General features: G+C 43.7%; 1 protein-coding gene across 4 annotated transcripts in view; it reads left to right on the top strand.

Annotated features, from left to right (window-relative positions):
- The window catches only part of SORCS1 (sortilin related VPS10 domain containing receptor 1), a 500,902-nt gene extending 485,593 nt beyond the window's left edge, over positions 1-15,309 (top strand). The window contains exons 25-27 of one of the 4 annotated variants that reach the window (XM_039217305.1): positions 9,857-9,962; positions 10,098-10,258; positions 15,065-15,309. In XM_039217305.1, the coding sequence (XP_039073236.1) occupies positions 9,857-9,962; positions 10,098-10,258; positions 15,065-15,144 (347 nt within the window). In that variant the 3' untranslated portion in view covers positions 15,145-15,309. Of the gene's footprint in view, positions 1-9,856; positions 9,963-10,097; positions 10,259-11,782 lie in introns of all 4 variants that reach the window. The other 3 variants (XM_039217304.1, XM_039217306.1, XM_039217307.1) reach the window with 3 other exon arrangements.
- Positions 15,310-16,669: the final 1,360 nt, after the last annotated feature.

Raw genomic sequence — 16,669 nt, 5'->3', positions numbered from 1 at the left:
CTGGTGGTATGAGATGAGCTAGGACCCTCATTCACTCCACACTGGCTGGACCTGAGGCACAACAATGATGTGCATGAAGCTTTACTGATGCTAAATAAAGAAGATGAAAAATATTCCATGCAGAAAGAAGGTTCAATAAAGATGAACTTTAAGGTTGAATATGAATTCACCAAAACAAAGAGAAAATAAGCATTCCAGGTTGAGGGGCTGTGTTTAGCAGAGGCAGAACAAGGTGATGTGGTGTGGCTCATGGATACAGTGATGCATAGTTTGACATGGTTTGGGGTATCTAGATATATATCCTTAAATATTCTTCTTAAAATTTTTTTAACATTTATTCATTTTTGAGAGACACAACAGGAGTGAGGGAAGGGCAGAGAGAGAGAAAGAGACAGAATCTGAAGCAGGCTCCAGGCTCTGAGCTGTCAACATTAGAGCCTAATGTGGGGCTCGAACCCACAAACCATGAGATCATGACCTGAGCTAAAGCCAGGTGCTTAACCAACTACCCTTAAGTATTCTTAATTGAGGGGCGCCTGGGTGGCTTAGTCGGTTAGGCGTCCGACTTTCGCTCAGGTCATGATCTCGCGGTTCGTGGGTTCGAGCCCCGCATCGGGCTCTGTGCTGACTGCCAGCTCAGAGCCTGGAGCCTGTTTCAGAGTCTGTGACTCCCTCTCACTCTGACCCTCCCCTGCTCATGCTGTCTCTCTCTCTCTCTCTCCTAGAAATAAATAAAAATATTTAAATTAAAAAAAAAGTATTCTTAATTGATATATCTACTGAAGGTAAAATTATGAGGAGAAAGAGGGATAAATTCAGGGACATCAAATCTGCCATTATTTGATACTCCATTTATGGCATAACCTTTGTCGTTCATCACCCATGCATGCTTGCTAGTGAGAAAACTCTCAACAATGTATCCTTGAAATTACAGAGCATGCTGCATATGGAAAAGGAAAGAAGAGGCAGATGGAAGAAGGATTTTTTAAATAATAAGTTTGGGCAACAGTCAAAAAGCTTTCTCTTTTTAACAAAGTTTTTTTACACATTTTATAAGATGTTTTCAACCCAAGAGACAAGAAATGGTAATTTATCCAATAGAGATGGAGACCTAGAAGTAGGAGCTTCTTTTTGGGTTGCCACAGATCAGTGGTTCATGTCAGGTTTGATATCATAAAGCATATGAGTGGAACACCCCACCAGGAAGCTGGAAGTAGAAGCTTGAAACTCAGCTGAGACCAGGAGCAGACTACACATTCAATTCAGAGCTACAGTCTACCACCTTATAGTCGATTCCTGGGCAGGAGGAGTCTGCTGACAGTGGATAGATCAAAGCCCTAATTGCTGGTACAAATCTTTTAAGCTGCTTCAAACTCTGTATCTTTGTTGTGAGAACCCATGGTCGTGAGTAAATTCACTGATTATATTTGGCAATGGGAATGGAGGAACGCGGCTTAAAAATGTGTTGATTCTTTCAAGATAGAAGAGATGAGGTTCTGCATGAGAATGGAAGTTAAAGACTGAACAAGCAAGGGGTAATATTTTATTTGAGAACACAAAACCTAACTAAATTGATTCACACTGTATTACAAACAACAGCACCACAGGGATGATTTGCATCTCACAGGAATGATTTCTTGGACAAATAAACTGAAACTTAGGTGGTGGGGCTGCCACACAGAGGACACAGAGCTAGAAGTGCTAGAACTGATCCTTCCCTCAAAACATGTATGGTGGGAAAGACTCAGTATAAGCCAGTGTAGACGATCTCAGCTATAAAGCATCTGTTCTTGACCCAACCCTACTTTGTCAATCCTTTAGACAGCCTCACAAAAGTAGAGATTTTTCAGGTCTCCCTGCACACACCCTGAATCAAAATCCCGAGGAGTGATACTGGTAATCTGCATTTTTAACAAGTTCCCCCAAATGATGCATATACAGCCAGGTCTTTCCCCAGGCTCACCAGCCACTCCCATAGAGCATTCCATAGACACAGACACAACTCCATCTGTATAACAAAGGAATGTGCATGTCTGTCACCAGCAATAAATCTGACTTACATCTCAGGGCATCCACTAAAACAGAAGCATGCATTAAAACAGAAGGGCCTGTGATATTAGGTGTAGGAGGAAATTAGTAATAAACATTAAAATCTAATTTTTCCACATATCTGGAGCCAAGCTAATTGGCAGAATGAGTAGATGACGGTGGGAGGAAGGGGGAAAAAAATGAGACCTATCTCTGAATCTGAGATGTACTGTATCCATAATCTAGATGAATGCCAAAGGCCAGCCAAGAGCTGTGGCCGTGAGGCAGTTGAAAAATGATTAAAAGTGTGAACTAGAATCTTAGTGGCAGATGTAATTGAATAGCCATGAGTTTTATGAAAGTTGAACAAATTGTATTATCTAGATGCTATTAATGTGCTAGTGTGAGCAGAAAATGATGCAGCTGCATTTCACTGTATTTTTTGCATGTTAGAGAATCATGGTACTCTTCTACCCTCAGCTTTCCAGGGAGATCACTGCTCTTCCAGAATTTCAGATACAGTTGGTTTAAAAAAATGTGAAATGTTAATGTTGCTCAAAGGAAGCGCCTCACATTCCAGGTTAAATTTAAAAAAAAAAAAAATTAAATACAACTACTCCCACTCCCTCCTATCTGTCTAGCAGTTGCCTTCTTGAAGCTGTTAGATTTGGGAAAGCTGTCCTTTGTCAAGGATATGTGTGGGTTTTTAATAAAACTGTTATCTTGTGTTATCTTGGCCTCTATGGTTGCTGGTTCATTTTCATTTTTAGGTGGAATAAAAAGATACTATCGCAGAGATACTAGAGAATTAATATTTCCGGGCTTCCGTTGCTGCCCTTGGATATGTTATGAGTAAACGTGGGAGGGGATAAGGAAATAGAATCTCAGCCTAGGTCGGGATACATCATGAATTCTGCCCAACAGTGTCACATTGAGAAAGATCCTTTCCCCTTGAAGGCAGAATTAGCATCAGTTGAGAAGCTTTAGAAAGTACAATATAATCTGAGTCACATCATTATGGATGCAGATGTCATAGTGTGGAGTTGTGGGGCTCTGAACTGTAAAGTGAAATAAATTGTTGCAATAACATTTTCCATTTAGGGATGAAATTAGTACTAGTGAAATTCTTCCACAGCCAATAAATTCATCTGTCCCTTTAGTCTCCGGTTGCATTGTTATCTACAGTTATCATTCACAAATCTTTGTGAGTAAATTCATCCTAGTAGTATTTTTTTCTTCTGCTGCTTTTCCCCCAAATAAATCTTTTTTTTTTTTTTTTTTGTCCTCTGCAAATATTTAGGCTTTTTCACAGTCATGTGGACTCAGTGGCTTTCAGCAACTATTAAGCCATCATGGCGTAAGGCAAGTAATAACAGGTGCCAGCATATCTAAACATAGCCCTTTCCACAATGTGATTACATGAATGTGTTATTTTCATAAATATAGCAGAGGCCAGCATTGAGGTTGCTCTTTAGCTTCTAATAGATTCTTTCTTTACCACTTTTTCCTGAGATGTTTCAGGGCTCATAAAAAAAGCCTTAAATGTCCATGTGGTAACTGGCCTGAGTTGGCCCAGCCTGAGGATGTTTCTAGAAACTCTTGGGTGGAAAATGGTCAGGGTAAATGATCGTAAGAACAGTTTGGAGACCAAATATGCATCGGATTGGAAATAGGTAGACATGATAGGATGCAGGAGACACAGCTCCCCAAAGGCAAGGCAAGGCACATAGTCCAGAGAAATTGGCAGGAAATGGAAGGCAAGAGAACACATATAAAACACAGAGAAGACACCAGACCTAGGACAAGCTACCTTTTAGACGCTAAGTTCCTTCTACCTAGAGGTGACCAGGACTGCTCTGGGTTGTATCTGTAGTGTGTGCATAAGCTTTCAGACCCTTCCTTTTCATCAGTAAAGTGTTCTGGTTTAGAAGAAAATAGTTGTGATTATCTTACTTATATCCTGCCACCCTGCCTGTGGGGACAGAGTTCCAAAGCAAAAATTGGGTAATGTAGAGCCCAAACATAAGAATTGCTAATTGGGTATTTAACCGTTTGAAAGAGAAAAGTTTTGAATAAAGAAGGTATTAGTAAGCTATTGCTGTATGACAAATCACCCAGAAATTCAGTGGCTTTGCTCATTGTGTATCTGCAGTCAGCTTTAGGTCATCATTGCATAGGGAGTTCTACTGGTCTTAGCTGGGCTGCCCCTTGTGCTGGGTCTGCTGGCTCTAAGCCATTCTAGAACCAAGTTCTCATCCATGTGATCTGTCATGCTTCATCAAGCTATTCTAGGCATGTTCATACATGACAATGATAGGATTTGAAGAGAGAGAGGAAAAGTGCAGAGGCCTTGAAGCTTATAGTTGGCATACCCTCAGTCCCATTTCATTCCATGGCCACATCAAGCTGTAATACTAGCCCAAATTCAAGAGGTAAGGAAACAGATTTCAACTCTTGTTATGAAAGACTCAAAGTGCAGAAGGCCTTGGGCACAGAGAAGGGTAGACAATTTATCCAGCAATACAGTCAATCTCCACAAGGCTGACCACTCTTTTACAGGAGATTGGAAATTCTTTTAGGTAGTTCAACAAGCTCTCTCAAAGTTATAATGAGATTAAGCTACTTTTAGCAATCAAGAGGTGTGTTTTTGTTTTATTTTAGTGACCCAGAGAATTTAAAGGTCAGGCATACTCTAAAGATAAGGAGTGGATGTTTTATGAGTGATAGTAGGTGGGATCTTCCATGCAATATTCTCACTCTGCTGTGCGCAACAATGGCATGTGTAGCATGTTACATATACAGTCTTCTGAGATCAATTCTCAAAGACATATAGAATTTTCTTAGGTGAAGTGAAGGACACTGCATTTTCACACATTCTCCAGGTGATTCTCAGTCAGTCTATAAATTTATACTTTGAGCAGCACTTTACAAAGTAAGCAGGATTTTCATCCCTAGAACTTTCAACCCTAGAAAACCAAAATGCACCTTTCTCTTCCGGTCTGTCAATTACAGTGATAAGTTTGGTCTTTGAGGTACTCATAGTTTTCATTACTTGGACAAGTGACCTAAACTCCATGACTGGATGTTCCTGAAGACAATTTTCACTTTAAAACTAGTGGCAGTGCTTCACTAGGCATTAGAGGCTTCACTGGAACTCTCACACAATCTGGCCAATAGGCCTCCAGAATTGTGGCTTTATCTTGTTAGGGTATAGCAGCCTTTTTGGCTCTCATGATTGGTTTTGGATTTGAACTGACAGAAAGAAAAAGTGCTTTTGTAAATGAAAACCTTTTGCCCTTTCTGCATTCTAGATAAACTTTGTACCATTTCTGTATCATCTTAATTTCTGGAAAAGAGCTTTCAGACCACATGGATTTCATGATATTCCAAGCATGTAACTAAAGCCCATCTTAGGTCTGCTTTGGAGGCAGGAGAGTCAAGAAGAAAATCAAGGCTTGGCAAACTTGCTTTTGTGAGTTCTTGACAGCACTAAGTTCCGTAATGTAGAAATGGATTTGAAATGGAGTTCAGGGTTTGAGGGTCATAGTGCAGGTAGGAGTTCTCTAAGAAAGTCCCTTTGGTAGGATGCGAGTAACTACAGACAGCACTCAGGATTCCTAGAGCCGCGTCACCAGCTGGTGCCACCATATTGTTGACTTTGCAGTGTGGAAATACACCAAACAAAGGAGCAAGGCTGAAGCTCGTTCTCAAGTATGTTGCATGGGACCTAGGTCTGCAAAGGGTCTCTGGCCATATGATTTTGGGAAACACTATAATAGAGTTAAATGAGTTTTCCTGTAGGACTGCTGTGAAAGGTTAATTACTGATGAGTGTTGTGAATCTGTACGATGGGGAATTTTATAGCCGTGGTTAATTCCATCATCCATCAGGGCTGTTTTCTTTAGAAGACCCTTTCAGGATACAATAGTAAAGACAGGACAGTATTACAAATATTGAGCATGTACCATGTGCTGGACACTATGCCAAGGGCTATAAAAATTCCATCTTGGTTTATTCTCACAACTTTCTAAAAGAAGCACTTTGTTTTAGCTCCATTATGCAGATGATGACACTGAGGTTCCATGTAAGTCACTTAAGCCCAGAAGTGGCAGACTCGGAATCTGATTCCAAAAAGGGATTCTATCAGGTTTTTCACCCCAGACGTAGAGTTGTGAAACTGCTTTCAAGCACACAGGCTGTGACTGTTTATTTAGTACTCGCTATATACATCATTCAGTTTTCACAGGAAGACTGTTGTTATCATCGTAAACAGTGCCGTTACTATAATCAACCTAGGCCTTCATGAACAGATCATGATAATTCAGTGCATTTCTGAGTCCTCGCAGGATTTCAGAACCAATGTGTGCCAGCACCCAGACTTAGAAATGCGGACTCACTTACGGAACTGGCATGTCCGTGCTTTACTCTGTGTGTGGGTAATGACAAATAAACTGCTCAGCATTTTCCTTCCCTTTTCTACCTTGTTTAGGCTGCAACTGGAGAGGGATTAATTTATGCTAATTCCACACAACAAGCTAAAGCCCATTTATCACAGGTTTTCATTCCTCAGCAGAATACACGCAAACGCACCTAAGTGTTAGGCAAACTAAGATAATGCAGCTGCTGTTGTGTGCAGCAGTAATAGGCCTTTTTATGTCTCGCTGCCGGTCAGCAAGCAGTGCCTGAGACACGGAAGGCAGTGGTGATCAGTCTCTCCCAGCTCTCCCTGCCGCTGGCCCCCCGCCTGGCTCCAAATGCTACTAAGTGATGCCGAGATGGGGGGCAGCAGACAGCATGCGCTTTAGAACTCAGAATACAGAAGCTCATTTTCCCAAAATACCATGCTAATCACTTACCAGTGCTAATGCTGCTTATTTAGGAATGATGATTTAAGGAGGAATGATTTAGAATTGAATGATTTAAGCCTGTGATGTGGAGATGGAGGATGAGGTAGGTCAGAGAAGGGAGTGCATGTGCGTGTATGTGTGTGCGTGTGCATGCATGTGCACACACACTTTCTTACCAAGAGGCTGGCCAAAGCAATTTTTTTCCTCTTTTCTTTTCCATTTATTTCAAATGCCAGCCCTTTCAAGTAGGCTTAGTATTCTTCCTGGCAACTCCATAGCACTGATTTCTGCTGATTCTGAAAAAGCATGCAAGCAGGAATGAGAAGTTTCCTAATAAAGCTAATCTGCCTCTAAACCATCTTAAACAGAGAGGCCCCTCCCTGAACCTGTATTTGTTCCCTGTCAAGCTAAGGTTTGCATCAGAGGATTACCTAGAAAGTATCTTCCCACTTTTATTTCCTGGTGTGTGATGACACTATTGTGATAATGTCAAGAAAGAGAAAGACCTTCTCTTTTAGAGTTACAGATGGAATTACCGATAGCTAAGATTTGCTTTAGAATAATCCAACAGTTGGGGTTGTTGGGCCTAGATGGGGAGAAATAAAATAATATTGTCTGTGGGTTCACGTTTGTTGAAGTCAGGTGCTGGGTACATTTCTTGATGCACATGTACCATGTATGCATGCACACATGTACAATATGTATGAACATATACATGTCCGAGTGTAAGATTGTGTTCCATGATTCTAACTGGTCCCGTTAAGACTTGGTAATATTTTAACTCGCGCCACTTAATTTGCTTCTCACACTGTAGGTTCAGCCCTACCCCCTATTCTCAGATAAATGTTTTTAAATGTCTGGTATCTTCTACTGAAATTAGCTCCAGGTGTGTGTGTTTGAGCTAGGATTCGGTTTTAAGGCTTAGTTCTTTCACTTCCTAGTTCTGTATCCTTTGGAATGACATTAACCAGTGTGAGCCTCACTATTCTTATCTGTTCAGCAGAGGTCACTGTCCCCGCCTTCCATTTGTGTGAGTCAGTCGTGATAATGTCCATGAAAAACAAAAAGCGTCCTCTTCTCCAGTGACATCCAACCAGTTCTGGTGTGAGTTCTCAAGTGTTTCCGGACTCCTTTGCCGATGGCACTGCTTTTGTCTAAGTGAATGAAAGACACTTTCATGTTCTCATTCTGACCTGGAAGCACATTGGCCTTGGCCATTTCACCACAGCCTCCCACACACAGACTCCCCTACGGGCACCGCACAGCACAAGCGCTGCTCAAGCGCTGCTCGATTTACACAGGAGAGAGGATCACAGGGGTTGCTTAGTTTCCCTGCTTCCAAAAAGCTGATTCTACTGAAACAATTAAACCCGTTTTCTGAGAAAGAGGACTTGATCCCTGATTCCCACCAAAATGGCTTGGTGTCTGGAACAGTGCTTTTCACTGGCACCAAGCGGCTGGAATGCAGTCCTAACCAGACAGAGCAGAAGCACCTCGCATCTTGTTGGAGAGCATCAGTATGCCGTCACCAAGTCCTGAACCTTTTGTACCCAGGTGATCAGGATGTTGCCTTCTTGGCTCTCAACAGAGACAAACCGCAGGAAATGGTGCTTGAAGGTCACCCACATTTCCGACTATCAAACTTGACTTAAATGATGGAAGATAAAGGTCAGCATGCAGCCTCCTGAGGTGTGTGTGTGGTTTGCCTTTTATGCTTGAGCTACGCTATATTTGCAAAATGTCAGTTTTTGAGAGGTTGAAAATTAATTGCAAACAAAGCCCTTAAAGCACGAACAGTTTGGCCCTAAGATTGCGGAGGACTTGGAGGTGGAGAGAGATTCTACGCTCTGGGAGCAAATTCAGGGCCGGAGGACTTTTTTGGATGCAAAGGCATATGTTTGGCCCAAGAGGAGAACTCACTGCATCTGAGAGGCTGGTGCTTCTTGGCGCGAGCTGTCAGGACTTTGGGAGGTTGTAGAGATGACTCCGAATTGTACATCCCTCTTGCCTGCATCACTCTGGCTGCTCTTGTGAAATACACACTTAGCTATCAGTTTCCTGTGTGCCGAAGAAATAAGGATGCTCCAGCCTTATGAGTCCACTCCTTATTCTTTGTCTCATGTGACGGTTGTGGGGACAGTAGAGAAAGAGGAGGGATAATTCATAAAAATCTCCCTGTTGGTTTTTCTGGTGATGTGCATTGCTTAGTGTGAGGAAAGCTTGCATTCAAGAGTATAGGAAAATGTGGGGCACCTGGGTGGCTCAGTCTGCTAAGCGTCCGACTTCAGCTCAGGTCATGCTCTCAAAGTTCATGAGTTTGAGCCCTGCATCAGGTTCTGTGCACACAGCTCAGAGCCTGGAGGCGGCTTCGGATTGTGTGTCCCCCTCTCTCTCTGCCCCACCCCTGCTTGTGCTTTGTCTCTCTCTGTCTTTCACAAATGAATAAATATTAAAAAACAACTTTAAAGAGTATAGGAAAATGTAATAATTATAGTCTTATAGGGGTTGATTAAAAATAATAGCAGCAGCAGTAGTAATAAACTGTGAAACTTATGGAAGACTTACTACATGTCTAGTACTGTTATCAGTGCTTTATATACATTAATTCATCTGGTCCCTACAAAACCTGGTGAGGTATATACTGCTATCCTCATCTCACCACTTAAGCCCATTAAGTGAAATAACATGCCTAGAGTCACATAGCCAGCACGGGGTAGAGCAGGCCTAGAATCCACGCAGTCTGGCTCCAGGGTCTGTGTTTCCAGTCATCCACTGCACTTCCTAAATAGGCCAGCTAGAACATTCTGGGGGCTAGGACAGGCTCAAATGCCCCCAGGCGTCAGCCATGTGGCATGCATCTGTGTGCAGACTCGACCTGGTTTCCTGGCACTCACCATGCCTCCATGAGGAGATTGGGAGCCTCGTAAGGAGTCAGGCATGTCCCCATCTCTGCCCTTGACAATGCCTGTTTTCTCCCCTAGCTCCACTGGTAGACCTCACTCCAACTCACAGTGGATCTGCCATGCTGATGCTGCTCTCGGTGGTGTTTGTGGGGCTGGCCGTGTTCGTCATCTACAAGTTTAAAAGGTACGTGTCCATCTACCCACGTCTTTGCGCCCCCCCAACCCCGCCCCGTCCTTCTCCCTGACAGGTTCGGAAGTATGAAATGCCGTGACGTACGTCTCCCACGCCTGGTAGTGATGCTGTCTGTTAATGTTTTAGGAAGATCCCGGGGATTAATGTTTATGCCCAGATGCAAAATGAGAAAGAACGAGAGATGGTCAGTCAAGTCAGTCACCCTGAAAGCAGGCCCCATATCCCTCAGACTGAACTCAGGAGGCCTGGCCAACTGATAGATGACAAGGTGGAATCCCAGCTCATAGGTAAATGATTCCCAGTAGCCATCAGCTGTTCAACCTGGCTAGTCAATGGCTGACTCTGCCTAACCCCTTTCTCGCTTGACGTAACCCCTTTCTCCTGCTCTAACATTCCTGAGAGAAACAGCTAAAATGTCTTTTTCCCTGCTTCCTCCCATTGGAATGAGGGGGGCGGGAAGAAAGCCTTCTTGCTCCTATGTAGTTTTCGTCCCCTCTCTTGTGACTTTATTCTTCTTGTTGCAAAAACCCTTGCTCTAAAATATGGGGCTTCAAAAATGTTCACGGGCAAAGTGCAAAACATTTGCTCTAACAATGAACAAGAATGACAGGCCTCAGAGGCTGGCTCTGGTCATCCGGAGGGCCGGGCAGCTTTTGAGGAGCAGGGTACAGAATAAGACAGGGCAGCCTCACCTATAGACGACTCTGAGGAGGGCAGATTACTCCAGAATACTTGTAGAGAAGTGACACAATAGAGGAGAGCGGGGCTGATGACCCTTGGGATTTTTTTTTTTCTTTTTTACTTCAGCAGTCCTCTAACAACTGTCCTCCAGGAAACACGGACCCTGGGAATTTTGAGACCAAGAGGCATAAAATTTGTAGAACGTCCCAGGAGTCAGGTTCCCTAAAAGGAAACCGCAGGAGGGCTAGACTGTTACAGAGCAGATCGGCAGAGTCTCTCCTCCTTTTTACCTGCCCCCTGTCAGAAGTCTTAATACGGACCTTACCGTGTATCAGTAGAGCTCTCTCTCTGCCTATGAATTAAACATGGGAGCCCAACAGCTAGGTCTAGAGTCATACTATTTATGGCAGAGGAAACTCTCCAAGGGAGTTTGACAGACCCACGGGAACACCATTGGGATCCAGGGCTTGCCTTGTTTCCTCCTGTCTGTTGGTGTCAGGAATCAGGAAGCTGTAATATTGCCACCTAGATCCTGCATTGCTGACCAGGGTGGATAAATTATTATATAACCATTCATGCCTCCCTCTAATGTCAGAAGACCAAACCTTCTAGAAGGCCATTGCCTAGGATTTTGAATCTGCTACTTAGAAAACAAAATGAGCACGTGCCTAAGTGAAAACGCAGCCCTCTCTTTAAATGGATTGGGTGGAGGGGGGAGTTCTTGGCTGTATCAGGGGAAATTTCAGTGCAGGGACTGGCTTGTGTCGGAAGTAATCATAACAACTGGGGCCACATCTGGGGTCCAGTTTTCAGAGCGTGCTTTCTTTTATTTGGGGAGACAGGGTGATCAATGTGTAATTGCTTTAGGTTCAAAAGAAAGAGGCTTTTCTGTCTTTAAGTCCAGAGAAGCATTCACCCTGTCTATTTACTTCTAAAGCTTGTAAGCGCGTTTTTGTGGGTCATTTGGTTTTCGATCCCATTTCCACGGGGTATGAAGCGCAGCGCCGTTGACTCTATTAAAGTGGCGATCCCTCCTTCGCCAGGAGCGTCCGGCAGCACACTGCACAGTCTCTGACTCCTTCCCATTTCCAGTGCCATTAAGTGAGTAAGTGTTACACGTTTTCTCTTAGGAGAGTAGCTTTACCCTCCCCTCCCTCCCCTTCTACTCAACCTGGTGACTCATCTCTCCGATTGCAAAGAGCAAGACACGCCACTCCGCCTTCAACGCCAAAGCGGGGATCTGCTGGGGCGCAATTTGCAATTTAAGGAAAACCCCCAAAGGCTACAGGCGACCTGCCGATCAGGAAAGAATTTCGCTCTTGTCAAGTGCACCATCCTTCATGACCACTAACTTTATGTTTTTTTTTCTTTCCTCTGTTGTTCTGTTTCCTATTTTGCCAGGAAGTATTTCCATAGTTGCTGAGAATCAAAGCACAAAAGAAATCCCTACCTATGTAAATGTTTGAATGGAGGACGCCAGTAAAAACAAAAACAAACAAAAATAAAATAAAAACAATCAGAATCCAAACAAACAAACAAACAAACACTCACTGCATCGGGACTTTTTAATTCTTCAGACACAGACAACAAGGGTTTTTAGCTTTAAGCCTGTGCATGTGGACAATACCTTGAGAACATGCTTGGAGGGGCAGTGTACAGGTGCTCTATTTTAATGGAAAAAACACTCCCCTCCCCCTTTCTCCCCCTCTCTCTTTTTTCTGATCGGTCGTGTTTGTAGAACATTCATAACATATAGAGGCCAAGGAAATCTGCATGTGTTTTTGGAAATATTCTTGGCCCTAGATTTAACAGCTCTTTTAGCACTACAGGCTGATGAGTGGATTAGCCACCCCAGCCCCTTTCATAAGACACAAAGACATGCACAGGAGTGTAAAACCCTGAGCTGTTTCTCCGTTCCACTCCCCTCATTGCCATTTCCTTTTCTAAGTTATCTCTGGTAGCTCTGTTGGCCAGTGGTGGCCACAGGGCTGCTTTTTGCATTCTGTATGGCCACAGGGACGAAGAAGCGAGTTGAAGTTCCACATGTTCAAGCAGAGTGATGAAGGCAGGCAGGGGGGCAGGCATGTCAGAAGTGGACCTTTCCATCACCCAGGCTGTCCCTCACAGCTTCCCTACTCTCACCCCAACCTACACAGAACAGAGAATCCCAGTTACCCATCATCTGGCCTCCCCATGTGTTTGCTGTCCATGTGTGATTATGATCTCTTGATGTCTTTGTACCTCTTCCTTCCGGTTTCCAAGTTGTCTCTCAAGTCCCCCTACATTTTTCTTCCCAAACACGTTGCTAGATTCTGGACATTAACCTCGGTATTTCCTAAATACTGGCCTAGCCTCTGCCTACCTTGCCCTTGCCACATTCAAGTTTCTGACCCGTCAGCACGCCAGCTTCCCTACACCCTGACCAAGCTGTCCTGCGATGCAGGTTCAGCTCCATATACCCTTTGTCTCCTCCTGCCTCTTCCAAATAGCCTTGCCTTTCCTCACCTGGAAGCATACAATGTGTGGGAAAGAGTTGATATATATGCAAAGCAATTCAGACCTGGCCATGTACACTGGAAAAGAAAGCAAACAGATGCGTAGTGGAATTTTCACACCTGAACAAAAATCTCTCGTGTGCAGATTCCAGAACAGTCTTGCAAGAAATGTTTTGAACATGTTACTATGTGGCAGGGCAATTTCCTTCTGTAATGGTTGCTATTACCTAATATTTGTTCTCTCACAGTAGAGTAAAAATATTTGTAAAATAAAACTGATTTTAACCAGAAGAAGAAGCAGGTTAATGTATTTAATACTGAAGAGTGTCAAAAAGTCTGAGAACATATGGAGGTCTTTTCTTACATTAGGATGTGATTTTGATTATGAAGGATGAACCCAGACACTCCACATGTGTGCTCTCTGATCTCTGAGTATCGTCGTATTGGCAAAGGAAAAATTAATAAGCATAAAGGGGAGGAGGTGGATGTCTAACTAAAGCAGAATGGCTCAAAGCATGAAAAAATCCCCGTGTGCCCAGGGCAGTAATGAAAGAAGGCCCAGAGAAAGAAGGAAACAAAAGTACATCCAGCAGAAGCCCTTGGAGGATTATGAGTTGGGTAAATACCACTCTAAAATAGAGTAGAAAACAGTTTTGAAAAACCACTCAGAGCGAGCAGCCTCCTTCTTGGCCGTGTTCCCAGGCCAGTAACAGTTTATAGCAGTGTCCCGGGAATAATGGGGGCGACCCAAACGTCTTGAGGAGCCCTGCCCTTATGTAGCCCAGGCAGAAGAAGAGTAACAAAGCCACAGTCAGAAGTTAATCAAGCAGAAGTTTTTGTGGTTGAGGATGCCCAGTGTGGATCCGGGAAATGGATTATGCCTGCGGCAGCCATCTGTTTGTAGAAATCAATTGATCCCCAAACTGCCAGGCTTCCTGTCCCATAGGAAACATCCTCATCGATCCACTTCAGTTGGAGCCACCCAAGTTTAATCTGGAAGACCAAATGTTGGGAAGAGAAAAGAGGCTCCCTCAAAACAGCCCAGGGGGTCCGCAGAGTTGCAGTTCAAGTAATTTTAACTGGAAAATTATGAGAAATGGAAAAACCCTCTTAATTTAGCACAGTGCCTTGCCTACAGTAGATATGAAGAAACTCACTCATTGAAGGGAGAAATGAAAAGGCTCCGTGAGAAGACATAGGGAAGAATGGGCTTGTAAGTCCTAATTAAAAATCGAGGTAGACATGAGATGCCTGGCATTTTCGAAACCGGTCACAGATGGCCAGCTCTCTGGCCAACATCTCCAGGGTCCTCATGTGCCTCTCCTCCAAGCTCCCTCCCACCTGTAGGAAATTAGTGAGGCTAGGTACTGCTCAGAGGGGGCCTCATTGTTCTTATGACCTAGCTCTCTGGTTCTCAAAGTGTGGTACCTAGACCAGCAGAATCAGCATCACCTCAGACTTATTAGAAACTTGGGGTCCCACTACTGCAGACCTTCTGAAACAGAAACTCCAGTGGGTGGGGGCCCAGCAGTCTGTTTTTACCAACTCTTCAGGTTATTGTGATGCACACAGAAGTTTGCGAACTGCTGCACCCTGCCATTCCAGCTCAATCCCAAAGAGAACGTAGTAATGAGAGCCTACAAATGGGAGGGACCCAAGTGCCTACCTACTCACTAACAGCAGGTGCAAACACAGTAAGGAGTTTGGTGGGCCAGAGGAGTGAATGGGGAGGGACGGGTGTGGAAGGGAAGATTCAGGGCAAGCTAAAAATCTGAAATTGCAGTGTTTTCCAAAACTCCCAGAGGACAAACAGTGTATGCTCTACCCTGAACTACCCAGCTGACACTTTCTCCTTTGCCTTATTCCTAATTGGATTCACTGTCCAGAATGCAGAGGTTTGCTTTACTTTTTTTTCAGAAGTTCCAAACAGCAATTTTGAGAGCAGTGGGGTGTTTGGCAGCCGTTCTGTGTTTTCCAGAATTCCAACTGAGCATTGAAATCCCTCATTTGCCAACTTATTTTTATAGGAAGCCAATTTAAAAAAAAAAAAAAGAAAGTTTTCTTATAGTATCGGAACTACTTCTAATTTTCAAATGACTTTTTTGATGTATTTTTTTGTTAAATACTATGTAGTGTAATGTATAATTGCTCTTGTTTATTGCTTTTACAATCATATTTATTAAACAGATAATGTCTCTAAAGTCTTGGCCTCAAGGAGTGTATTTTATCTCCCACCAAACCGTGGCATTCAGTCTCCATACACGAGCGATGCAACAATAGGATTTTTATAAAGGCTAACTACCTATGCGAGAATATAGTCAGTACCACAGTCTCGAAGGGATTTTCTGTTTGTTTGTTTGCTTGCTTGCTTGCTTTTTGTGTTTGCTAACAAAGGAGAGTACGGTCTACTACCTAAATCCTACCTGCATTTTAGTTGACTACATAATGTCGTTGCTTTATTAAATTACATCATTCAACTTAAAAATCACTCCAAGCTGGTTACTTTGGAATGAGTAACATGCTCGTTATATTCAGTTCAAAATTAGAGATTATCAATAGGGGCCAAACCCATTCAAATTGTTTAAAATCCTGTAGTTACCGAAGGAGCGAACCTCCATGTGATATAATGAAAAACCTGGGGAGCGCTAAAGACCCAGATGACAGCATAAAGAAGCCCTCTCCCCGAAGGTAGGAGAGTGGAGCTCTCCTTTTGGCTATGCCAGCTGTGCGACCTTGAGCAAAGCACTTCCACATACAAAAGTTTTAGCATCCTCATGCATATGATCTGAAGGAAGAAGAGAACTTCCAGTTTTGGCCTTCTGAGTGGGTGAGTCATTCCTAAGAGTCCTGTACAGCCGATTTAAGCCTGATGGAAAACAATGAGGTAGACTGGATCCCAAATCCTCCAGCCTGTGGCTTGCCTCCATAGGTGCCATCTCTTCCCAGGCAACATTTTGTCCTTATGTTTTGTACAGACAGAACCTTCCTTAGCCTTCCCAAGACCCACCAGGCTCAGAATGGCATTACTTCAACAGCACGGTCCTCAGGATTCCTGAGAGTCCCTGTTGTTTTTAGGGATTCAACCGTTCTTTTCCCACAGGCTAACTCTTCCACCCGATCCTTCATTTTTTTCCAGGCCAGAGCCTGTGCTGTACTTCCCGATCAGGAATGTAACTCCTATTTCCCCAAGGGTACAGGCAGCCACACAAAAATCATCCCTGGAGATTTCAAACTAAGGACAGGAAATTGGTTTGCACGAGTAACTCAAGAGCCAAGATGCCAAACAGGAAAGCGAGGCAATGCCAAGTTTAGCATCAAAAGGAAGCTTCTACTTTCCCTGGGCTGGAAGGACACAGGGATTCCTAGAGCCCAGGGCCAAGACCGCCAGCTTGACCCTGAAATCATGGAGGTCGTGGCTGGCATGTCCTGGAACCACAGAGGAGGCAAGCGATAGCCGGCCATGCTGCCCAAGCAAAGAAGATGGAGAGAGGGAGCTTGATGTTCCCCTTGCTTTGGCCCTCC

This window comes from Hyaena hyaena, unplaced genomic scaffold (assembly GCF_003009895.1).
Source record: "Hyaena hyaena isolate Hyena2069 unplaced genomic scaffold, ASM300989v1 scaffold_677, whole genome shotgun sequence".
NCBI classification, from domain to species: domain Eukaryota; kingdom Metazoa; phylum Chordata; class Mammalia; order Carnivora; family Hyaenidae; genus Hyaena; species Hyaena hyaena.
Note: the sequence above shows the minus strand (reverse complement) of the source record. Positions and strands in the feature narration are given on the sequence as shown.